This window comes from Panthera uncia, chromosome C2, assembly GCF_023721935.1.
Source record: "Panthera uncia isolate 11264 chromosome C2, Puncia_PCG_1.0, whole genome shotgun sequence".
NCBI lineage: Eukaryota > Metazoa > Chordata > Mammalia > Carnivora > Felidae > Panthera > Panthera uncia.
This window is the reverse complement of record NC_064810.1, coordinates 69,944,224-69,970,685: the sequence shown is the minus strand read 5'-3', so window position 1 is coordinate 69,970,685 and position 26,462 is coordinate 69,944,224. Positions and strand designations below refer to the sequence as shown.

The 26,462-nt window shown below is 37.5% G+C and overlaps 1 protein-coding gene across 6 annotated transcripts in view; it reads left to right on the top strand.

The window, feature by feature from the left end:
• Nucleotides 1-26,462, top strand: part of LRCH3 (leucine rich repeats and calponin homology domain containing 3) — a 118,280-nt gene continuing 91,818 nt past the window's right edge. For all 6 annotated transcript variants that reach the window (XM_049628326.1, XM_049628323.1, XM_049628327.1 and 3 more), the window contains exon 1: nt 1-300. In XM_049628326.1, the coding sequence (XP_049484283.1) occupies nt 39-300 (262 nt within the window). In that variant the 5' untranslated portion in view covers nt 1-38. The remainder of the gene's footprint in view (nt 301-26,462) is intronic.

The window sequence follows — 26,462 nt, the reverse complement described above, 5'->3', positions numbered from 1 at the left end:
TGCGCTGAGCCGTGTGCCGGAGAGTTGTAGGCTGGGAAATGGCGGCCGCAGGGTTGGTCGCTGTGGCCACGGCTGCAGAATACTCTGGCCCTGTAGCGTCGGGAGGTAACCTCTCCGGTGTTAACTGCGGCCCAAGCTCCGGAGCAGGTACTGGTCCTGGCCCGGGTTCGTGGAGCCGCTCCCTCGATCGAGCGCTAGAGGAGGCGGCTGTGACCGGGGTGCTGAGCCTGAGCGGCCGGAAACTGAGGGAGTTTCCCCGGGGAGCGGCCAACCATGACCTGACGGACACCACCCGGGCGGGTGAGTGGGGCACGGGGCATCCCTGCTGACCATGGGAGCGGGACGCGGCGGGAGGCCGCTCCATCCGGTGGGAGGACTCGGGGCTAGTTACAGCCACCGGTCCCATAGCGCCTGGTTGGGACCGGACTAACGGGGAGAAGCCGACTGCCCGACCCACCCAGCACCCCCCCCCCCACCCCCGCCCCGGCCTGCGGGCCAGACCCCGAGCCAGGGGCGAGGCGGCAGACTGCAGCATCTCTCGGGGAAGGAGACTGTAGAGATAGACACAGAGTGTTTTACTCTGCTAGAAAATTAACTTAATGCCGCTGAAGTAGACCCTTGCCCCGCCCCGGTTTCTGCAGGCCCTTTCGGATTGGGGATGCCAAAGTGACTTTGCTAAGATTTGGGATTTGCTAAGATTGGGCTCTCTTAATATGTTCAGAGCATGGGCCACTGCGTTGTTGGGGAAGCATTGATGGGAGCACTGACGTTTCTTCAAGAGTTGTTTTTAATGTGAGCCCTAAGGCTGTAACTTTTCTTTCTGTACCTTTATCTATTTGGCTTACTAGAGCCAACCTTCAGACTCCCATTACTTTTCTCACGCCCTCCCTGAAAAGTTGAGGGAAGAAAAGATACATAGATTGCCTACCCCATCTGTATTAACGCTTTTCAAAAATGAACATTACTTCGCTTTATACATATTTTTGAACACAGGAAAGGTAATAAGCAATTGGATATTATTTGGTTTTCTCAGTTGTAGAGAACAATGTTTGGTGACCGAGGCGCTTAACATAATATGCTTTTCTTGTGTTTAAAATATAGCTTCCTTAGGGAGTAGATTAAAAACTGAGCCTATTCATGTTTTACACAAAGGAGGAAAAAAATCCCCTACACAGGTTCGTGTAGTATGATGTAGTTAGGTATTTTATTTTGATATAGTGTTTTTTTTGGCAATGAAAGAATATGTAGTACTTTGTCTTATATTTATTCCATTTTATTTTATTTTAAAATCTTTGATTTGAAAATCTTCTATGTGCACTCATTAAAGGTTGATGGGTATTACATATGATTCACTCATGTTAGAAAAATAAACAGAACTGTTAAACTACTTTAAGAAACTTCTTTCCAGAGAAACTTTCACTCTAGTGTAAAATGGAAGAAATTAAATGTCTAATTATTTAATCTCTTTTGGAAACAGTTGTACTGAAGATATTTTGTATTTTTAGTGAATGTTATTAAAATTAAACTTTCTTGCTAAGGTAAATATGAACAGCCACTTCCCTTTTGCTTATGTTCTGATAGACAACATCCACAATTGTCGTTCATAACCCAGATTACCTGATTCTGTTCAGGAGATGGCTGTATGGCATATGATTGTTTCAGAGATGGGTAATGTGGCAATTTATATTGGTGTGAGTCATTTCAGTATTACTCCATTAAACGCGAAGCTAAAGAACAAGTTGATTACAGCAGTTTATTTCATTCGTTATCTTACCTGCTTTTAAATAGTTCTAGGACCAACATGTTTTGCTTTTAAGAAATATTTTATTAACTGACAAAGAAAACCCAAAGGCATTTATGAAGAAAAAGAACCAATACCAATAAATTTTTCCCTTACTGTGCTCTGAATTATTTTATTTTTTAAAGATTTTATTTCTTTTTTTTTTTTTAATGTTTATTAATTTTGAGAAAGAGGGGAGGGACAGAGAGAGGGGAGGGACAGAGAGAATCCCAAGCAGGCTCTGTACTGTCAGTACAGAGCCCAAAGCTGGGCTCGATCCCACAAACTGTGAGATCCTGACCTGAGTTGAAATCAAGAGTCAGACACTCAACCAACTGAGCCACTCAGGCACCCCTAAAGATTTTGTTTTTGGATAATCTCTACACCCAGCGTGGGGCTCAAACTCACAACCTCGAGATCAAGAGTCACACACTCTTCTGCTCTTCTGACTGAGCCACCAAGGCACCTGAGTTATTTTAAACAGATAATTTAATGCTGATATAATCATTTATTGAGTATACACTGTTTGCTATTCATTGTTAGGTGTTTTAAAATACATTGCCTTGTTAAATGCTCAAAACAACCAACCAATGGACTAAGCATTATTATCCCCACTTTACATGTGAAGAAGTACTCAGAATTTACAGATGAGGAATCACTCAGAGAAAGTCCCGTAATTAATATTGGTGGTAGAATTTCAGCCCAGGTCCATGGAACTCTTTTCTCTGTGCTATACGTCACAGCCTTCCTATGTACAGATAGATATTACTATTCCTGTGTTTGCAGATAGTGAAATCAAGATTTGGAGATACTAGATAATTTGCTCAAAGACCTGTAGCTAAAGGCCAGGGAAGGTAGTGTTAGCCAGGATTTGAGCCTAGTTTGAGATAACTCCAAACCATAGCGTACCTATAGCTTAATGGATTCAGACACAACTTATGTTAACTAAAATGTTTTGTTAAGACTCTTTAAAATTTAAAGCCAGGAAAATTATTTGAATACCATATGTGTGTGTGTGTGTGTGTGTGTGTGTGTGTGTGTGTGTGTCAAAGTTGCCATATAGCCTGTTCTCTCATAATGTATATGGACTGTATCTGGTAGAGCTGCTGTCCTTCAAGAGTTTATATTCTAAGAAACAGCATATATTTCCCATACTACGTATAATTTGACATGATTAGAATTAATTAGGAACATTTTCTTGAGGCTTTTCACTCTTATTTGTTTTAAAAGGTAGATTTTTAGGAAAAGGGAAATATTTATTAGGGAATAGGTAATTTGATCCAGTGGACAATGAAAATTTTAGAAAGAAATCACAGAAGACTTCTTGGGGCAGAAATGTTGGAAAGGATTTGGGTAGGCAAAAATGAGAAGGAAAACCAATTCCAGGCAGTGGTGGACAACATGCAAAAATTCCTAGAGTATATGGCACATCAGTTAATTTTGCCAGTCTATTATGCATTACCCTTTCATCTGATTTACAGTAATCCAATTTTCCTAGGAAATCACTCCTCTCAGTTTCATGGCTATCCCAGCCCAACACAAGGGTGTGCATGTGACTGACGCCAGACCTAGCCAGTCAATATCCTTCTGGTCACAGTGATTGCTCAGAGATGGGCACATTTTCCAGGAGCACACATGACTGTTAATTCTGAATTTTTTATTGGAACTATTGAGAAAGAGGCATGATTTGGACCCTGGGGATTGCTGAGAGAATAGAATGTGAGCCTAGAGCTTACTGATAATTGGAAGGCAGAGCCAAAAGATGGAAAGAGTGAGACCAAGTTCTGATGACAGTGTTTGAACCTTTGGTTCAATAGCCAGGCCTTAAGATAGTGCTGTCCTTGGACAGCAAGTTAATAAATTCCCCTTTCTGCTTGATTTGAACAGAATTTTTTGTTACAAAATCAAGAGTCCTGACTAATACAGTGGGACTGCTTGTGATAATGTGGTCAGGCCAGTTTGGTCAGAATAAATGGTTGGATTAGAGAATATCTAAGCTATCTTTTGCATATGTGGAAGCTAGATTGAGGATAGGTTAATTGAGTTTGAGACAGGGAGACTAATCAACATTCGTTCTCATTTGTTCAACAAACATTTGCTAAGGAATTTGATAAGTGCAGATATACAGAGAGGACCAACATACTTTCTGTCCTCAAAGAATTCAAGGGATCTAATGGAGAAATAAATAAATGTGAAGATTATTTGACTTGTCTAGTAATAGCAAAACTTTTATGTATAAGGCATTATACTAACTATAATATAGAGGAAACAAAAATAAGAGGCTTTACCCTGTAAGAATTAAAAAAAGCTAGTAATCCAGTTGGATGACTACAATAATAATCTAAATCTCTGAAGGAATGAAAAATAGATATCATATTGGAAAATGAAAATGTACAAATGCTGACTGAATATATATATATATTTTTTTATTGAATATATTTTTTAAAAAAGGACAGAAGGCATCAAAGATGACTGAGTGGTTAAATCTGGAGGATTAGGAAGATAGTGATGCTATTGATAATAATAGGTAACATTTATTGAACTGTTAGCATATTTCAGGTATTGTTCTGAGCTGCATATATAAAACATGCACATACAACAACAATATGAGTTGTAAGTATATTTTAACCCCATTTTACACATGAAAAATCGAAACTTGACATTGATTTGATCAAGGTTACACAGAGTAAGTGACATTGGGATTCAAATTCAGACACATCTGATCCTAAAACTTGTGGTTTTGATCGGTAAGCCATACTGACAAAGAAGTTTGCTATATATAATTTCGTTGATTTGCTTGATACTTTTAAAGGGGTTGTAGCACATGTAGTTAACCCTGTGCAATGAATAGAAATGTAAGTATGAGGGCGCCTAGGTGGCTCAGTTGGTTAAGCGTCCAACTTTTGATTTCTCCTTAGGTCATGATCTCATGATTCATGAGATCGAGCCCTGCATCTGTGCTGACAGTGTGGAGCCTGCTTGGGATTCTCTCTCCTCTCTCTCTCTCTCTGTGTCTCTCTCTCTCTCTCTCTCTCTCTCTCTCTGCCCTTTCCCCATGCACACACATGTGCTCTCTGTCTCTCAAAATAATAAGTAAACATTTTTTAAAAAGTAAATCTGGAGCTTTTTTTTTTTTTTAATCCTAAGTAAACTCTGCACCCAACGTGGGACTCCAGCTCATAACCCCAAGGTCAAAAGTTGCATGTTCTCCTGACTGAGCCAGCCAGGCACCTCTGTAAAGTTCCTGGGACCCCATACATTTGAGAGAGTCATAATGAAGAGTTTATGAGATTCTTGGTGAAAGAATATGGAGAGCGAAAAAGCTGGTTGCTGACAACCACGGGATACACTAGCATTTAAAAAGGCAAGAGGCAGAATCAGCCTGAGAGAAAGTCCAGTTCCACAACTAGGCCTTTACTAGAATTCACAAACTCCTAAAGCTGAAGGAACCATAATAACCATCTAAGTTATGTTACAAACAAGAAGCAGTCTCAGAGATTAAATGATGTGTTTAAGGTTAAGTAGTGAGATGGTGCTGTTTCACAGAAGGCAAATAGGGGTCATAGTTGAAGCTGTGAGAAATCTCTTCTGAATAAAAGGCAGAAAACAAACTAAAGCTTTGGGGGAAAAGACTATAGTAGAAGGCAGGAGGGAGAGACTAAAATTACACCCAAACAGAAAACAAATTTGAGATGTAGTAGGTGAGCTAAGATAATGCAGTGTTACTAAAGCCACAAGAATTGAGACTTTCAATGAGTGGATCCTTATTTCCTAGGTAAAGAAGAATGAGGATTGCTAAAAGGCAATTTAATTTTTCAAGGAAGCAGTCTGTAATTTTTCAAGGTAGCAATCTGTAAAATTAGTTTCATTAGGTTTGGAAATATGCACTGCAGTTCCGGGTCTTAAGTAGAAATCATATAGCTCTTGGATTCATACATGTATTTTGTATCAACCACAGTATATGTACTGTGAATTTTTGTAGAGTAGTGCTCTCCAATATGGTAGCTATTAGCTGTAGGTGGTTATTTAAAATAAGTTAAAATTTAAAAATTTGTTTCCTCAGTCACACCACATTTCAGGTACTCAGTAGCCACATGTGTCATATTGGACACATCACACATTAGATCTACTCCCTGTCATATTGGGCAGCACAGACAGTAGAGCCTTTCTGTCATTGCAGAAGGTTATATTCGACAGTGATGCTGGGGCATACTGTTTTGACTAGAACTGAAATTTGTTTTCTGTTATTTATTTTCTAAAACATATCTCTGTTGGCAAGGTCTTTCTGTATCCAAGACAGTAAGCCACCATGGTGTCTAGAGCTGAAAACACTGTGCAATAATGGTGAGAAGGCAGAGGCAAAGGTAGGAGGTGGCAGCAAATGGGGTCCGATCATAATGACATGAACCTTGGGACCATCTCAGTGGTGGGTGGGGGAATATATTAATTTTTTCTTTTAGAAATAAAATCTTGTTAACAAAGGATGACATTTTTAAGCATGTCATCTTTGTTAATAGAGGCATTAATATATATTTGACACATTTGCCATCCCCTGAAGCATTCAATGTGTTCAAATCAGGAAGAATATTCTACGAGCCTCAGAAATGAGGAAAGAGTAGAAAAGAATAAAACTAATTTTATTTGATTAATGAGACAGGTTCAGTTTAGTATACTTTAAAAATCATTTCTTCTGATATTAACAGTTACATATGTTCATTGTGTTAGGAAAAGTTTTAAAGAAGACATTAAAGATCATTCATGGTTCCACTTACCAGAGGTAAATTTAGTAGTAAACACTGGTTGAAACTCTTTCAAACATTTTCTTCACAAATGTACACATTCTTACTTTTTTTTTCCCCTTAAGTTTATTTATTTATTTTGAGAGAGAGAGAGACAGAGTGAGCAAGGGAGGGGCAGAGAGAGAGGGAAAGAGAAAATCTGAAGCAGGCTCCACACTGTTAGCATTGAAGTCTGGTGCAGAGCTTGAACTCACAAACCATGACCTGAGTGGAAACCAAGAATTGGACACTTAACTGCCTGACCCACCCAAGCACCCCTCTTACTCTTTAATATATAAAAATGAGATCATAAAAGACTGTTTTATCATCTAATTTTTTTTTCACTACATGAAATGCAATACCAGAAACTAGAGATCTGTAGCATAATTTTTTAGTTTTTTTTATTTTTTCTTAATGTTTGTTTATTTTTGACAGAGAGAGAGAGAGACAGAGCATGAGCAGGGGAGGGGCAGAGAGAGGGGGAAACAGAATAGGAAGCAGGCTCCAGGCTCTGAGCTGTCAGCACAGAGCCCGACATGGGGCTCGAACTCACAGACCATGAGATCATGACCTGAGCCAAAGTCGGATGCTCAACCGAGCCACCCAGGCGCCCCTAATCTACCCTCTTGATGCGCATTTGGATTGTTTTCAACTTTCACTATTACATATGGTATTGCTGAGGATAACTTTGTATGTGTGTATTTGCAAACTTATCCAATTATTTCCTCATTGATTGGCTAAAAAGTATGCACAATTTAGGGGTTTTTATACACATTGTAAAATTGCCCTTCCAGAAGGATTGTTCAGTTTAGATTTGTATCATCAGTGCATATGAGTTGACTTTGCACCCACTGATCTTCTCATTCATTTTGATCTGTGTCATTCTGATAGGTGACAGATTATATCTCTTCATTCTGTATTCAGTGCAGCTTGAGGAATGTAGTTTTTTCTACAAGAAGAAAAAGTATATAAATTCAGGGAAAAAAGATTTACTTTTTCTGTTTCTACTTTGTGTCATAGAACCAGTTGATAACAAAGAATTGGAAGCTCTTTGTACTTGTATATAACCCCTGTATATTTAATTTGAACTCTTTTATAATTGTAATAGTAATACATGTTTACTATAGAAAGTCTGGAAAAACAGTACACAAAGGAAAGAAGGAAATGGTTCTACTGTATGGATAAATCACTGTGAACATTTTTACATGTTCTTCCAGTTGTTTTTTTTAATGTATGTACATACACATTGAAAAACACAGTATCAGCTTTTTGTAGTTTGCTTTTTCCATCTTATAGCATATTAGAAATATTGTGTTATGTCTGTTAACATTTTCTTGTAATAGAATTTAATAACTGCAGAGTATGTACTTAGGCAGATCCCTTGTATTGGGCATTTAGGCCATTTCAAATTTTTTATTATTATAAGTAACTATGAATGTTTTTTAATATAATTCTTTGCTTACATCTCTTATTATTTCTTTTGGGTTAATTCCTAGAAGTGGAATTGTTCTAACAAATTGTATGCAATTTTAAAAACTTAAAACAATTTACAGACAACATTTCAAAAGCAGTTCCTCATAGAAATAGTGTTACGTATTGAACACAGCCTGGCCAGGTTTATAGACAAAACACAAAAGCCTCATATTTTTTCCTTAAACATGAAAGTTGGCTTAACTCACATTTCAACCTCTTTATATCTAACAGCTGCAGTCTCCCACATATAAAGAAGTCTTGGAATTTTCTTAAGAATTCCACTCTGTATTTTCATGCTTGTTTTAATAACAAATCTGTGGCTTCAAATTACCAACCATTAGGGAAAACCAAACCAAATAGGTTTCTGTAATGTTTATTCTGTTGTTTTTCTGTAATCCCCCCAACCTATGGCCAATACATATCCCAGTCAGAAGTATGGATATTAATATTGTATATGCTGCTACTGTATGTAACAAAGTTTCTGTGGAAATGTGCATATTGAATGAATGGGATATTAAGAACACTTCTCAGGAAATAACGTTATATCCCTCTTATAACTTCATCTCCGTTTGAAATGAGAAAGCCAATAGCTCTAATATATTTTCACCACATGCTTCTTCCTTTCTCTTCTGCCTGAGGAACAGCACAATTCTTATATTGTACCAATTCAGTAGGGAAGACTGATGTAAAAGATTTCTGTTATCAACACATACACGCATGCATAAACACCTGCACACATACTTTTTATGCAGAGGCAGAGACCATGGGGGAAATCATGGCTGTTGGGTATAAAGGCATCTGAAATAATTTGTTTCAGGCGGGGAATCTAGTCTCAACTGTACTGACATTTTTTTTTTAATAGTAAGGGTCAGTTGTATGATGGTCCCTTTAGGCAGGGTGAGAAGATGAGTCATAGATCACCACAAAAATCAATGTTGGGACTTAGAAGAATGGCAGCAGTGTTGGGGCCAAGGATTTTGTAGGGCTCATTTCTTTTTACTGTAGTTGTATTTGGGGGCTGACTGGTTAATGTTATGAAATATGATAACATGAAATAGGACTTTTGAGTAGTAATATACATATTCATTATTTTTTTCAGTTTACTTATGAAATAGTTACTCCTTAAACTTAGAAACAAATATGGTAATTCACACAAAGGAACATTATTTTGAGTTCCTGAAGTAGCCAGCAATATCCAATGCAGTGTTACTAATTTTAGAATCATAAACTAGTCCTAAAACCTAAAAATTTAAGGTATTTCCTTATTCACTTTGAACTTTCTTCCTTGTTCTTGTAAATATTTTGAGTTTTATTATTTGAAGTCTTAAACCAAGGATTTTAACTGGTTTATTAAACTGATTTCTTGCAAACACTAGGTAATAGACTTTTTTCCATTAAAAACCGGTTTTAAAAGATGATCTGCACATCATAGAGTGAAAAGATAAAGCACAGAGTAAGAAAAGATTTCTAACAAATACACCAAGCAAATATTACCTAGAATATCTATAGGATTTCTACAAACAAGAAGACAACCCAATAGAAAACAGAAAACTAAACTGGTACTTTTCTATAGAGGAATTTCAAATGACCAATAATGTGAAAAAGTGCTCAACCTTATTAGTAATCGAAGGAATGGAAAATAAAACCAAACTGAGGTACTACTCAAACTGATGATACCAAGTGCTGGAAAAAAGAGCACTGGGGATGTGCATACATTGCTGATGGGAATGTTAATCCGTGCATTGACTTTGAAAAATACTTAGGAAAATTAAAAATACACATACTCTTTGACCCAGACATTCCAGACCCTGAGATGTATATCCCAAAGAAACTTGTGTATATGTACACCAGGATATATTGGCTTAAAACAACACCCATTTATTATCCTCCAGTTCTGTAAGTCAGAAGACTGGACTCAGCTGATTTATCTATTTAGGGTCTCACAATGCCAAAATCAATGTGTTGGTCAGGCTGGACTCTTATCTGGAGACTTGGTCCAGGATCATTCAGAATTCAGGTCCTCATAGTTATAAAACTGAGGTCTCTGTTTTCTTGCTGGTTGTTGCCTTCAGGTCACTCTGGGGTCTTGAAGGCTACCTGCATTCCTTATAGTGGCCCTCTCTACCTCTTCAAGCCAGCAATGGTGTGTCCAGTTGTCATGCTTAGAATCACTGACTTCTGCTACCAGCCAGAGGGCTCATGTGATGAGACTGCGTCCAGCCAAATTATCTCTTTTTAGTTTAATTCAAAGTCATTTGACTAGTAAGCTTAATTATATCTGCAAAATCTGTTCTGCTACATATGGAACATAGAGTATATTTCATATTTATAGTCCCAGGGATTTGGGTGGGAAATCTTGGGGAGGGAGACCATTTTAGGATCTGGCTTACCATAGACAGTTGTGTCTTACTCTTTATTGTACAACACCTAGTACAATACCAAATGCCCTTTGAGAATGTATTGAGTGGATGGTTGGATTAATAAGTGAGTGAAAAAGAAGGTGAAAACAGGAATAATTTAGAGTTTATTCACTTTCTTAGCTTTGAAAATGACAGGTGACTTCTGTGTTACTGGGTTTAATGGACACCCTTGGGTCTTCAAGGGTATGGTAGAATTCAATCATCAGAACATTCACAGGGTGCCTGGGCGACACAGTTGGTTGTGTCCCACTCTTGATTTTGGCTCAGGTCATGATATCATGGTTTTGAGATTGAGTCCCAAGTCGGGCTCCACACTGTATGTGGAGCCTCCTTGCGATTCTCTCTCCACCCCCCCACTGCCCCTCCCTGGCTTACGCACATGTGTTCTCCCTCTCTCTCTCTCTCTCTCTCTCTCTCAAAACAAAAACAAACAAAATTCTCAAGGATAATACCAGTGAATATGCTTCCCTTCGATGTCAAAAAGTCAGGTGTTCAGACTGTCTTTAATTGGTGTCATAGAGGGTAAGAGTTGTTACACGTGCTAAAATTCAGTCCCTTGAAATATAACCCAGTTGTAGCAGTGAGAATTTCTAGGTCTGTGCAGAATATCAAAGTAGGATCTTGATTTGCTAATAAAAGAAATTTTAAACTCCTTACAGTGAAGTAGGCTTTCCATATATATTCAATAATTATAACTTTGATAATTATGCAAGTCTCAGTTGTCTGAGGGGAATCTTAGCCTTGTAAGTATGTGATGCTTTTTATGACTTAGTAACATTGTGATTTCTGGCCATTTATTATCAGGTGACAAACTGTAGCCTATTCTCAACCTTGAGTGTGGGTAAAATCATCTGTGGCACTTTAAGGAATGTACATTTCTGTGTCCAGACTCTAGAAAGAGTTTGATTCAGGAGATCTGGGGTGGGAGTTCTTTAAGCTGCATTTTTAACAAGCACCCTGATTGTTCTAGATGCAGGTGACCTAAGAGCTACCACTTGAGAAATTCTTCCTTAGACTTTGCTACTTTAAAATTCATTTAGGACCCTTACTTTACTGCATTATATGAGGGTATCGTGAAGTTCTAAAATGTATTTTTAAGTTAATCTTTAATTTAAATGTTTATTTTTAAAATTTATTTTGAGAGAGAGAGAGCGAACACAAGATGGGGAGGGACAGAAAGAGAGAGAATCTCAAGAAGATCTCACGACTGTGAGACCATGACCTGAGCCACAATCAAGAGTCAGACGCTTAACCAACTGAGCCACCCAGGTGCCCCTAATCTTCAGTTTGCAGTTGGTTAGTGTATATTTTGTGTAGTTGTGTTCATTAGTTTGCTTCTGTTTATTTTTTTAAAAGAGCTCTTGAAAGCTTGGCATTTTCTGTTTCTCATCACTTAATATCTTTGTATGAAACCTGAATAATTTATTCATTAGTATGAAATATTGGTATTAAGTGACTTAATAGATCTTAGGTTTTAACATTTCTAGTATGAGAGTTAAACTTTAATATAATGTACTGATGAAATTTAATTGAGCTATCCTTGACTAGAAACACTGATGTTTTAAATGTTGGTGTTTTCCTAGTTTTAGAAATCCTGATATTAAACAATGCAATCATACCACACAAATTTCTTTCTTTCTTTCTTTCTTTCTTTCTTTCTTTCTTTCTTTCTTTCTTTCTTTCTTTCTTTCCCCCATTAAGTAAATAGATATTTTTGAGAATTTAGAAGTTTTAGGCACCAGGAATGTTACAATAAGCAAGACAGTCAACTTCATGGTGCTCATGTTCAATGAAAACCCCAAATCACACAGGACACAGAAAAGAGTTCCCTAATCCTAATTGAGAATGATCAGAAGAGGTCCCCCTAAAGTCCTGAAATTTCCATTGAGTCTTTTTTTAAAAAATTTCTTTTGTAAATTTTTATTTATTTATTTATTTATTTATTTATTTATAAATTTACATCCAAGTTAGTTAGCATATACTGCAATAATGATTTCAGGAGTAGATTCCAATGATTTATCCCCTATGTATAACACCCAGTGCTCATCCCCACAGGTGTCTTCCTTAATGCCTCTTACCCATTTAGCCCATCTCCCACCCACAATCCCTCCAGCAACCCTCAGTTTCTTCTCTGTATTTAAGAGTCTCTTATGTTTTGTCCCCCTCCTTGTTTTTATATTATTTTTACTTCCCTTCCCTTATGTTCATCTGTTTTGTATCTTAAATTCCACATATGAGTGAAGTCATATGATATTTGTCTTTCTCTGACTAATTTTGCTTAGCATAATACCCTTTAGTTCCATCCATAAATTTTCTTTAGATGATGTGTGGAAGAAACTGATTGAGAATGCAGTAGTAACTGTAGGGAGAAACATTTTGATCACTGATATGCTTTAGAACTACCTAAGTGAATTACATCGAGGGTAGTCAAAATAGATCACCCCACCATAGTCACTGCATAGAACGTGGTTAAGTTTGACATAAGACATGTTGGGTGTTATGAAAACAAATATTGTACTGAATTTAGTCTCTTAGGAAAAAAATTAATAAATTATTTTGTTTAAAAAAAGTCATTTAGGAAAATAGGAATTTTTCACATCCTAAAGATGTTTTTGTTAGGTAAGCCAAAGTTTTTATTCAATTAAAGAAAACCAGTTTTTAATTGAAATGTTAGCTGACATATGTTGTGTTAGTTTCAGGTGTACACCATAGCGATCAACAATTCTATATATTATTCACTGCTCACAATGATAAGTGTAGTCACCATCTATCACCATGTAAAATCATTACAGTACTATTGACCATATTCCTCCTGCTATCATTTTCATCCCTGTGACTTATTTATCTATTTATTTATTAAATGCTTATTTATTATTTTTTTTAATTTTTTTAAATGTTTGTTTATTTTTGACAGAGAGAGAGACAGAGCATGAGTGGGGGAGGGGCAGAGAGAGAGAGGGAGACACAGAATCCAAAGCAGGCTCCAAGCTCTGGCTGTTAGCACAGAGCCCCACGCGGGGCTTGAACTCATAGACAGCGAGATCATGACCTGAGTCGAAGTCGGACGCTCAACCAACTGAGCCATCCAGGTGCCCCAAATGTTTATTTATTTTTGAGAGAGAAAGAGAGAGAGCATTGAGTGGAGAGGGGCAGAGAGAGAGGGAGACACAGAATCTGAAGCAGGCTCCAGGCTCTGAGCTGTCAGCACAGAGCCCGACACAGGGCCTGAACTTGTGAACTGCGAGATCATGACCTGAGCTGAAGTCAGATGATTAACCAACTGAGCCACCCAGGTGCTCCCCACAATGACTTATTTATTTTATAACTGGAAGTTTGTACCTCTTAATTTCCTTCACTTGTCTTGCCCAACCCATTCCCCTCCCCTCTGGTTTTGTTTGTTCATTTTGTTTTTTAGATTTCACATATAAGTAAAATCATATGGTATTTGTCTTTCTTTGAGTGACCTATTATACTTAGCACGATATTCTCTAGGTCCATTCATATTGTAGCAAATTGTAAGATCTCATTCTTTTTTATAGCTGAGTAATTTATATATATAATGTGGTGTGTGTGTGTGTGTATGTGTGTGTGTGTATATGTGTATATGTGTGTATACATACATATCTTACCTTCTCTGTCCATTAATTTATTGAAGGACACTTAGGTTGCTCCCATATATTGGCTATTGTAAATAATGCTGCAGTGAACGTAGGGTTGCGTATATCTTTTTGAATTAGTGTTTTCATATTCTTTGAGTAAATACCCAGTAGCAGAATTACTGGGTTGTCTGGTATTTCTATTTTTATTTTTTGAGGGACCTCCATACTGTTCCCCATAGTGGTGTACCAATATACATTCCTACCAAGAGTGCATGAGGGGTACCCTTTTATCCATATCCTTGCCAACACTTATTTCTTGTTTTTGTTTGTTTTGTTTTTGATACTAGCTGTTCTAGCTGGTATAAGGTGATGATCGTATTGTGGTTTTGATTTGCATTTCTCTAATGATTAGTGATGTTAAGTATCTTCTCATGTGTCTGTTGGCCATCTGTATGTCTTCTTTGGAAAAAAATATTCAGGTCCTTTGCCCATTTTTAATCAGATTATTTGGTTTTGTTTAGGTTTTTTTGGTGTTGAATTATATAAGCTCTTTAAATATTTTTTATATTAACTCCTTATCAGATGTATCATTTGTGAATACCTTCCATTCAGTACATTGCCTTTTTGTTTTGTTGATGGTTTCTTTTGCTGTACAAAAGCTTTTTATTTTGGTATAGTCCCAGTAATTTATTTTTGCTTTTATTTCCCTTGTCTGAAGAGACATCCATAAATATGTTGCTAAGACTAAATGTCCAAGAGAATACTGTGTGTTTTCTTTTAGGAGTTTTATAGTTTCAGGTCTTAAACATTTAGATCTTTCATCCATTTTGAGTTTTGGTATCAGGATAATGCTGGCCTTGTAGAATGAATTTGGAAGTTTTCCTTCCTCCTCTTTTTTTTTTGGAATAGTTTGAGAAGAATAGGTATTAACTCTTTTTTAAATGTTACAGTACAATTGTACTGTACAATTCACAGTACAATTCATCTGTGAAATCATCTAGTCCTGGACTTTTGTTTGTTGGGAGTGTTTTGATTACCATTTCATTTTTGGTATTAGTCATCTGTGTGTTCAAATTTTCTATTTCTTCCTGGTTCGGTTTTGGAAGATTGTATGTTTCTAGGAATTTATCCATTTCTTCTATGTTGTCCAATTTGTGGTGTGTAAAAAAAAGTTTTTTAGAGAGATAAAGAGTGTGTGAGCAGCAGGGGAGGGGGAAGGAAGGGAGGGAAGGAGAGAGAGAGAGAAAGAGAAAGAGAGAAAAAAAAAAAAAAAAAAAAAAAACAAAGCACAACCCCGGGATCATGACCTGAGCCGAAATCAAGAGTGGGACACTTAACTGACTGAGCGACCCAAGTGCCCCATAATTTTTTTTTTAAAGTAAGCTCTACGCCCAATGTGGGGCTTGAACTCATGACCCCAAGATCAAGAGTTGCATGCTCTACTGACAGAGCCAGGCAGGAGCCCCTGGTATGTAATTTTTCATAGTATTGGTTATTTCCCCTCTTTCATTTCTGAATTTCTTGTTTTGTTCCTCTTTCTCTCCCCCCTTTTTTTTTTTTTTTTTTTTTTTTTTTTTCTGATCAGTCTGGCTAAAGGTTTATCAATTTTGTTTATTGTTTCACAGAACACCCTCTTGGTTTCATTGATCTTTTTTATTCCTTTTTTAGTTTCTATTTCATTTATTTTCATTCCAATCTTTATTATTTCCCTCCTTCTACTAACTTTGGGCTTTGTTTGCTTTTTTTTTTTTTTTTTTAGCTCCTTTAGATGTAAGGTTAGATTGAGATGTCTCTTGTTTTTTGAGGTAGTTCTCTATTCCTATAACTTCCCTCCTAGAACTGCTTTTGCTGTGTCGTGAAGATTTTGGAAAAATTGTGTTTCCATTTTCATTTGTCTCCATGGTTTTTTTGTTTTGTTTTCTCTTTGATTTTTTTTTTGAAAATTAATTTTTCCAAAAGTATAAAAATACTTCATTTTGCAAAATTGGGCACTTTAGTATAAAATAATCACTTGAAAGATTTATTTGTTTTAAAGCTAGTGTCACTGAAGGGCGCCTGGGTGGCTCAGTTGGTTAAGCGTCTGACTTCGGCTCAGGTCATGATCTCACAGTTCATGGGTTCGAGCCCCGCGTTGGGCTCTGTGCTGACAGCTCGGAACCTGGACCCTGCTTTAGATTCTGTGTGTGTGTGTGTGTGTCTCTCTCTGGCCTTCCCTCACTAGTGCATGTGTTCTCTCTCTCTCTCGCTCAAAAATAAATAAGCATTAAGAAAAAAAAAAAAAAAAAGAGACACTCAACCAACCAAGCCACCCAGCTGCCCCAAAACATAAAAAATAAAAAAATAAGGGTTGCCTGGGTGGCTCAGATGGTTAGACGTCCGACTTCAGCTCAGGTCATGATCTCATGGTTCATGGGTTCAAGTCCCATGTCGGGCTCTGTGCTGACAGCTTGGAGCCTGGTGCCTGCTTCGGATCTGTGTCTGCCCCTTTCTCTCGCACTCTGTCACTGTCTCTTAAAAAATGAATAAACGTTTAAAAAAATTTTTTTAATTAAAAAAAAATATTGTGTCACTGAAAAACCTTGTTGTCAAAGTTATGAATAGATGACTAATATACATGAAAAATAAAGTATTGAAAGTGAGCATGTATTCACTGAGCATGCCCAGTGTTCTTGGTTATAAGCAACAGAAATCAACTGTGGTTATGAGTAGCCTACCAAATCCCTGGAAGGGTTGGAGAAGCAGGCTGGAAGGATAAGTAACTAGGAATATACCCTAAATCATATGACAGGGCAGGTCCTTTGAAGAAACCATCAGCACTGCCACTGGGATGGACCCCTCAGCTTGTACCGTGAACATGCCATGACAGTGGATATACACACCAGCACTGGAACTTTTGCTGCCAGTGCCTCTGGAAACTGGGATGTAACCGCTCTGCTTTAAATTCACGGTTAGGGAAGGATGTGTCTGTTTGGAGGAACCTAGATTATGTGCCCATACTTCTAGCCCTAAGAGAGGCTGAGAAAGCAAATGTACTATGTAGCAGTTTTTAGCTTCTGTTGAGGAAAGAAGTCTGTTTCATAAAGTATTGGATTGCCCAAACATAATAATAGTGTTTAGATGGGGCGCCTGGGTGGCGCAGTCGGTTAAGCGTCCGACTTCAGCCAGGTCACGATCTCGCGGTCCGTGAGTTCGAGCCCCGCGTCAGGCTCTGGGCTGATGGCTCGGAGCCTGGAACCTGTTTCCGATTCTGTGTCTCCCTCTCTCTCTGCCCCTCCCCCGTTCATGCTCTGTCTCTCTCTGTCCCAAAAATAAATAAAAAACGTTGAAAAAAAAAATTAAAAAAAAAAAATAATAGTGTTTAGAATCTGGACAGCCTTAAAAAATTGCATGTGTCTCTTATAAGTTGTATTTAATACTAAAACCAAGTAACCAAGTAAGCCTTTAGTAGAGTATATAATTACAATAATAAACATTAAGCAAACATTAAATAATAAGCATTAGTTTACTGACTATAATTAGTATAACTTTTCTACAGCCAAACTTTTTATTTCTTAGTCAAGTTAGGAGAGGAGGAAAAGATTTATTGATTAGGTTTTTTTCTGGGAGTACCTTCAGTTTTTTTTTTTTCTTCTTTTATTCTGAGAATATCCTCAGTATCTTTTTAGTCTGCATTAATTTGGAGAGACTAAAGATGAACAGTGTTGCGTAGCTCCTGCCCTTTCAGATGTCTGCAGTGTCCATAATCCTAATATCTAGGGACAGTATTCTATTGTCATTTTAGCCAGCAGCCCCTATAGTAAAAAGTTTTTGACAACAAATATGTTTACTTATTTATATATTATATGTATGTACTAAAACTATATGCTATAAAATATACATAAAATACAAAATTTTAAAGGAGAAATTAAATATAAATAGGAAAGCTCTAATGTTTTTCTTTCACACTACAATGGATCATTTTGTGTATCCTCTGGATAGTAGCTTCACTCTCCTCCTTTGGAGACTACTGATACAAACAGTACTTAGCTTCTTACTGATCTTTTGGTAGGAGAAAGGAGATTTAAATATTAAGTATCTGAAAACATTGTAGGCTCTACTTTGCGGCAGTATGGGGAAGGGGAGACAGTCTGAGATAAGAAGTTCAAGGATATAGAGCTATAACCTGCTCAAAAGGAAAGTATGTAAGACGAAGGTTGAAGAAATCTCTTGAAGCAATGTCGTAGATGAAGAGGGACTCCTTGCATAGCATGTGACAAACTAGTGTGTATAGGAAGTGGGGGATGGGATAGTAATAGCTGACCTGCTCCCATGGATTTGAGGGGCTGGGGTGCAGTAGGTGCAATGTTATTTTGGGAATAAGACGATTTGCATGTTTTAGCCTTGCTTCTTTACTGTTAGTTGTTTGGCTTAAGTCAGTCTTTCTTATCTTTCCTCATTTAGAAAAAAAAAAAGAGAGCAGACTGGATTGGAGTTAAGGTTTAGGAGGCCTTGGGGTTTTGAGGAATCTCCTCAGAGGTTGAGCTTTGGCATGGGTGTGAGTTAAGCTGTGCCCCCTTCCCCGGATTGGCTTCAGCTAGAGTCAACTTTGCATCTATGGTATATTCATTCAACAAATAATTTTAACTTTGACCTGGTGCCTGAGCTCCATACTTACATATTTAGTTGCCTACTTGATATTTCCATTAGATGTTTTAAGAGGCATCTCAAGTTTACCTTGAATAGAAAGGACTTGTGATGTGTGGACCCTTCTTTCTCTGTCACCAAAGAGAGAGAGAGAGAGAGAGAGAGAGAGAGAGAGAGAGAGAGAGAGATGACACTACTATCCATTTCTTGAACTGGGAACTCCTCTCAATGTTACCACCATCTATGCTCAGGCCCCAAGCCTGAGTCATCCTTTATTCTGTTTCTCCCACCCTCCTCAATCTGTTAGCATCACTGTTGCCATGAACTACTGCAGACATCTGCTAACTAGTCTTCCAGTTTCTACTCTCACCCCTTGAAAGCATTCTCCATGTAACAGCCAAAAATGATCTTTTAAAAACGTCAATCAAGGGGTGCCTGGATGGCTCAGTCGTTAAGCATGTAACTCTTGACTTTGGCTCAGGTTATGATCTCACCATCATGAGATAGAGCCCCATGCCAGGCTCCACACTGGGCATGGAGCCTGCTTAGGATTCTCTGTCCCTCTGCTTCTCCCCTGGTCGTGCAAGCACATGCTCTCTCTTTCTCAAAAGGAAAAAAAAAAAAAATAACATGAAATGTCAATCAGATCATGTCACTTCCCTGTAAAATCAAACAAAATTCTATAGTAGTTATCAGCTGACATTTGTATAAAATTCAGATGCCTTACCAGGGACTAAAAAAGCCTTAACTTGATTCATTTCTGTGCCTAGCTCTTTAAATCTTAGTCCACTTACACTTCTTTCTCATCAAACATATCAAACTTGTTTTCCTTCTGTGGCTTTTGTACTTGTTATCTTGTCTTCATGGAATGCCCTTCCTCTAAATCTTTGTGTGATTGGATGCCTCTCATCCTTTAGATTTTAGCTCAAATATGGATGAGTACATATAAAGTACTTAGAGTAATTCTTAGCTTATAGCAAATGATCAATAAATACTATTAGCTCTTTACCCCCCAAAATTTACCTCTTTGGAAAGGTTAATGACAAATCCTGTTCAAGTGTCCTGAACCACTTGCCCTCTAGTGCTATTCTTTATTTTCTTCATAGCATGTCCCTATTTGTTGATTGCTTACTCTATTATAATATAAGCTTCATTAGAATAACAGTTTTGTCTGTAGCCCCCGCATTTACAGTAGTGTGTGCCACACAGTATACCTTCAGCAGACTTTTGAATAAATGAATGAATGACCCCTTAGTTGATATATCATAAACCTGTCTAGGTCTGCTGTCATTGAATTTGTTCAGGATTTTTTTTGTCTGAAAAATCATTATTTTGGCTTCATTTTTTTTCACAAGGTACAGAATTGTTGCTTGGCAGGTTTCCCACCCTTGTCCATTTTCGCACCTTAAAAATGTCTGTATGTTGTCTTCTGACTTCCATAATTTCTGTTGAAAAATCAACTTTCAGTTTATTTTGTTAATGATATATTTAAGATAACATTTATTTTTTCTCTGGCTGCTTTTAAGATTTTTTTTCTTTGTCTTTGATTTTCTGCAGTTTGATTATGATGTGACTTTCTTTGTATTCATCCTACTTGAGGTTTGCTGAGCCTCTTGCATCTGTGGATTGAAAGATTCTTGGTCATTGTTTGGTTTCAGTAACACAACCTTTTCTGTTTTCTTGGTTGATAACTACTATTCAGTGTCATGATTATTCTTTTAAATTGTTATGCCCTGCTTTTCCTAGGATACTATTCCATAGCATCTTCTTTTGAAAATTTCAAGAAGCTCCATGGTCCTTTAAAGTTTTGCTATTCAGGGGTGCTTGGGTGGCTCAGTCGGTTGAGCGTCCAACTTCCGCTCAGGTCATGATCTCAGAGTTTGTGAGTTCGAGCCCCATGTCGGACTCTGTGCTGGCAGCTCAGAGTCTGGAGCCCGCTTTGAATTCTGTGCCTCCCTCACTCTCTGCCCTTCCCCTGCTCACATGCTTTCAAGAATAAATAAACAGTAAAAAATAATAATAATAAAATAAAATAAAATTTTGCTATTCATAGTATGGTCTAGGGACCAACAACATAGCATCACCTAGGATCTGATGAGAAATGCAGAATTTCAAACCCTGTTGCAGAATTAGAATCTGCATTTTAAGAAGATCCTCAAGTGATTCTGAGAGCAGTACAGTTTGAGAAGCACTGCTCTAAAGTTAATTGGGTAATTGAGGTTGCTGTCTTTTCCCAAAGGATTTCTAAGTAAATAATTGACCCCAGTTATTTTAACCCCATGCCACATGGGCTGACCAAATGAGCCCTTTAACACCAGTCTTTTAAAAAAAAGAGAGAGAGAGAGGACTCTTTTGGTGAGTACAGTAGGCAAAGAAGAAAGCTATGACACCAGTTACCTTTTCTAGGATACGATATGCTCATCATCTGGTCATATTATGGATATGTGTATAGTTAGAGTTAATTGTGATATCAACAAATCCTTTTGAACTGTGCCTTGGCTTAGCTGGGCCCCTGCCAAAGTTATGCTGAAAAGGTAAAAAAGCCTTTGTATGTCATCTTAATAGGTGGAGAAACCCCAGCCTGTGTCCAAAGCTCAATCTTCTTGTGTTATTTTGTCTTTCTTGTGTTATTCTTTTATGAGAATTGAGGCTTTTTGCCAAAATTGTTATACCATAAACAGACCTTTAATACCCCTTGGTATCTTTGTTTCTAATATTTGCTTTTTAGAAGCCTAATCATTACTGGCTCAATTGCTTACCTTCCTTTTGAAGTCATTGTTTAATAACAGTAGGAACTGGGGTGTCCTGGTCATTCAGTCATTTGAGCAATGACGCTGGATTTCGGCTCAAGTCATGATCCCAGGGTCGTGGGATTGAGCCCCATGTTGGGCTCTGTTTAGCGTAGAGCCTACTTAAGATTCTCTCTCTTTATTCCCCTCTGCCTCTCTTCACCACTCATGCATGCTGGCTCGCTCGCTTTCTCTCTCTCAAATAAATAAATAAATAACAATAGGAACTAGACATTCTCAAAATCAACAAATCAACAATGAACAGCACAGGTTTATTAATTTTGCTGTCTTATCATAGTACATGCAGTTTGTAAATACTTCTTTCCTTTTATCACAAAAGAAGGAAAATTTGTTATAATAGGTACTGATTTCTTCACAGTACCCTCCATGTTCTCTTTCTTTTTCAGGATCCTTCTGGACTTAAGGATCTCTTAGAGATTTAAGATGTTTATAAGTGGCTAACTATACTTGTTGTATCCCATATTCGTGTCACTGCCTGCACCCTTCGTGTGTGGGAGCCCTCCTCTTGGACAAGCCTCTTTCCCCATGCCAGCACTGCTGTTGAGAACTTAAACATTCCATTTCAGGAATAGAAAGATATTCTAGATCTATACTGTTCCCCTGTCCCCTAGTTAAAGCATTTGTTATACTTAAGGAGCCATGGTTCCTTCTAGTGAGCAGTAGGATACAGGATTATAGTCCGTCTCCTGGAGCCTTGTTTTATATCATTTCACATGACAACTGATTCCAGACAGGATGGCATCAGACAGGAGCCTTGTTTTATATCATTTCACATGACAACTGATTCCAGACAGGATGGCATCAGGGACAGCTTGGTTAATTTATGTGAAGGAGCAGGAGCCTTTCAAAGTCATGAATGTGGACAATTTTAACCCTCATCTGATGAAATTCTCTTTTTACTCTAATATTAAAGCTTTTCATTTGATTCTCACTTATGTTTTAATCTGAGTTAATAGCATTTCCTCTCTTTCATACCCATTATAGTCAAATTTCATGTACTGTGTAATTATTTATTAGTATACCAAACTATATTTTGAGTTAAAATACTATCAAACATTTTAGAAATATCGACATTTAAATGCCAACTTGTGGCTGCTCATTTTCAGTAAATCTCATTTATGTGATGCTGTTGAAACTATATTTTTGAAGGTTCCTGAATTTAATTTCCTTTGTTTCTTCAACATGTATGTGTATCCAGCAGTTTAATCAAGACCAATTTCATCAAAGATTTATTTTCTTTCTCTAAGCAAAGAAATATTTATAGTCCGTATGCATAATGACTTTCTAGCAAAATGTATTTAAACTAACATACTAAGTAATTTAACAACTCTTAAATCCAACGTAAAATATTATTATCCAGAATAAATAGTATTGAAATATTTCATATAATCTGTGCCTCATTGAGCACTTGTGGTTTTAGCAGAATACAGCATATTCTTTGCTGTCTTAGATTACATTGTCTTATCCAAAAGGCAGATTTTTACTTTGCCAGGTTCTTGGTATGACTTATAACTCTCCATCTTTCTCTAACTTGTTGTGTTGCTATTCTCATTAGAGTCTGTATCCAAAGTTTGAATTGGTTTTATTCTCATATGTTTCCAGAGTAAGAAATCTTATTGCCATATACAACTGTTGTCACAGTTGTAACTTTTTAAAATTATTTATTTTTGTTTTTACATTTATTTATTTTTGAGAGACAGAGCACAAGTGGGGGAGGGGCAGAGAGAGAAGGAAACACAATCCGAAGCAAGCAGGCTCCAAGCTGTCAGCACAGAGCCGGACGCGGGGCTTGAACCCACAAACCGCGAGATCATGACCTGAGCCAAAGTCAGACGCCCAACTGACTGAGCCACCCAGGCGCCCCCACGGTTGTAACTTCATAGAGATATGTTGTTAAGTTTCTTAGTGTATTTTCCAAATGTGGGTGAACACAGAAACAAAGATAATTACAGAATACCAATCGTTTAGCTTCTCAGAAAAGAAAAAGAAAAACCCTATTTATTGCTCTTGGTTGCAAACATTCAAATTATTGTCTTGGACTAAAAATCCTAGACCTGCTCTGCCAATACACAATTCTGTTTGGCACACTCATAGCTTACCAAAGAGTACTGGTACTCAGAGTATGGTTCCTAGACCAGTAGCAACAGCATCACCTGGGAAATTGTTAGAAATACATATTATTGAGTCTAATCCCAGGCCTGTATATATACCAAGATTAAATTGGTACAGTGTGCTGCTATGCTACCCTTGCTACTCCCACCCCAGTATAGAAGGTAAGATGGTTGACTGTTAGCACTGGTAATTGGTATCGTGTTTTCACAGAGTATTTTGTGGTCATTTTTTGTAATGTATGATTTAGTTTCCTCCAGAATTGTATTGAGTCTTGTTTTACTTTGAACTTTCTGAATTAAAAAAAAAATTTTTTTTTAATGTTTATGCATTTTTGAGAGAGAGAAAGAGACAGAGCCTGAGCAGGGAAAGGGGAGATAGAGAGACACAGAATCTGAAGCAGACTCCAAGCTCTGAGCTGTCAGCACAGAGCCTGATGTGGGCCTTGAGATCAAGCTGTGAGATCATGACCTGAGCCGAGGTCAGATGCTTAACTGACTGAGCCACCCAGGCACCCTTGAACTTTTTGATGATCATTTTAGGGTTCTTTTAAAACTTTTGGAGAAATTCATTATTTTAGTTATCCTTAGAATTTTAAATGAGAAGTTATCAAATAATAATTTTATGCTGGCAGCAAAGTTTCCATCATTAATAATGCCTCATGTTTGGGGGCGCCTGGGTGGCGCAGTCGGTTAAGCGTCCGACATCAGCCAGGTCACGATCTCGCGGTCCGTGAGTTCGAGCCCCGCGTCGGGCTCTGGGCTGATGGCTCGGAGCCTGGAGCCTGTTTCCGATTCTGTGTCTCCCTCTCTCTCTGCCCCTCCCCCGTTCATGCTCTGTCTCTCTCTGTCCCAAAAAAAAAAAAAAAAAAAAAAAAAGAAAAAAAAAAAATAATGCCTCATGTTTGTAAAATACCTTTTTCCAAAAACACAGTTCTCACCCTTTTTCATTACACAGTTTCTACATTTTATAATAAAGTGACATTTGTATCATTCCAGTCCGGCATATGCCACAAACAAAACAAGACTACAACCCAGGTCTCCAGACTATAAGGATAGTTCTCTTAGCTAAATTAAGAGTTTAGAGTTTGATTTTATGTTTCATTCTTGTTAACTTTCTTTAATATTTTTCTCACGGCCCAGCTTTGGAGCTATGTACCAAAATTTTGTCAGCCTACATGCATTTTTCAGCATCCCACTCTTCTAGGATATGTGAAAAACATAACTGTGGGGAAAAAAAGCTATTTTTCCAATTCATTCAGTATACATTATTGCTTTTCCTGAGCAAATGTATGTAAACTGGTAAAGCATGATACTGTGGGCCTTCTTAGGCTCTAGCATCCTTGATAGCTTTTCCAGTAAGACTTGTTTGTTTGTTTATTAAGTACCCAGCTCCAAACCCTGACTGCTCTGAGACAGGTGCTGGCCCTGGGTGTATCCTTCAGATGGTGGACAGAGGTTGGATGGAAGGGTGGGGAGAAATACAATGCTTCATGGTGTTAGATAAAATGAGACCTTTACTCTGGCAATAGGAATTCACATTTCAAAAGCTGATGATTGTCAATCTGACCTAAATGACCTAAAAGATTTTATGAGAATGCAAAATAGTTGCTTCTTTTTAAAAACTTGGTCATTTCATTTAAAAAGAAATAAAAAAAAAACAACAACAACAAAACAAAAAAAAAAAACTTGGTCATTTAAAACATTTTTTTAACATTTATTTATTTTTAAGAGACAGAGACAGAGCACGAGCAGGGAAGGGACAGAGAAAGAGAGGGAGACACAGGCTCCAGGATCTGAGCTGTCAGCACAGAGCCCAATGTGGGGTTCGAACCCACAAACTGTGAGATCATGACCTGAGCTGAAGTTGGAGGCTCAACCAACTGAGCCACCCAGGTACCCCAAACTTGGCCATTTCCACATTTGTCCAAGAAGACATCCAGGTGAGCAACAGACACGTGAAAAGATGCTCCGTGTCACTCATTATCAGGGAAATGCAAATCAAAACTACAGTGAGATATCACCTCACACCTGGCAGAATAGCTAAGATAAAAAACACAAGAAACAGCAAGTGTTGGCAAGGATGTGGAGGGAAAAAAGAACACTCGTACACTGTTGGTGGGAATGCACACTTGTGCAGCCATTGTGGAAGATAGTTTGGAGGTTCCTCAAAAAGTTAAAAATAGAACTGCCCTATTATCCAGTAGTCATACTACTGGGTATTTACCCCCAAAATACAAAAACACTAATTCAAAAGGATACATGCATCCCTGTGTTTATTGCAATATTATTTACAGTAGCCAAATTATGGAAACAGCAGTTTCCATTGATAGATGAATGGATAAAGAAGAGGTGGTATATATATATATATATATATATATATATATATATATATTTCTGTGTGTATATATATACAGATTATATATAATAGAATATTATTCAGCCATAAAAAAAGAATGAAATTTTGCCATTTGCAGTGCCCTGGATGGAGCTGGAGAGTATAACACTAAGTGAAATAAGTCAGAGAAAGACAAATACTATATGATTTCATTCATATGTGGAATTTAAGAAACAAAACAAACAAAGGGGCAAAAGAGAAACCAGGAAATAGACTCTTAACTGTAGAGAACAAAGTGAGGATTACCAGAGGGGACATGGTGGGTGGGGGATGTGTAAACTGGGTGGGCACTTGTCTTGATGAGTACTGGGTGATGTATGGAGTTGTTGAATCACTATATTGTACACCTGAAACTAATAGAACACTGTATGTTAACTAAACTGGAATTAAAACAAAACAAAACTTGGCCATTTCTAAGAAAATATGTGGGTTTTTTTTTTTTTTTTTTTTTTTTTTTTTTTTTTTTTTTTGTT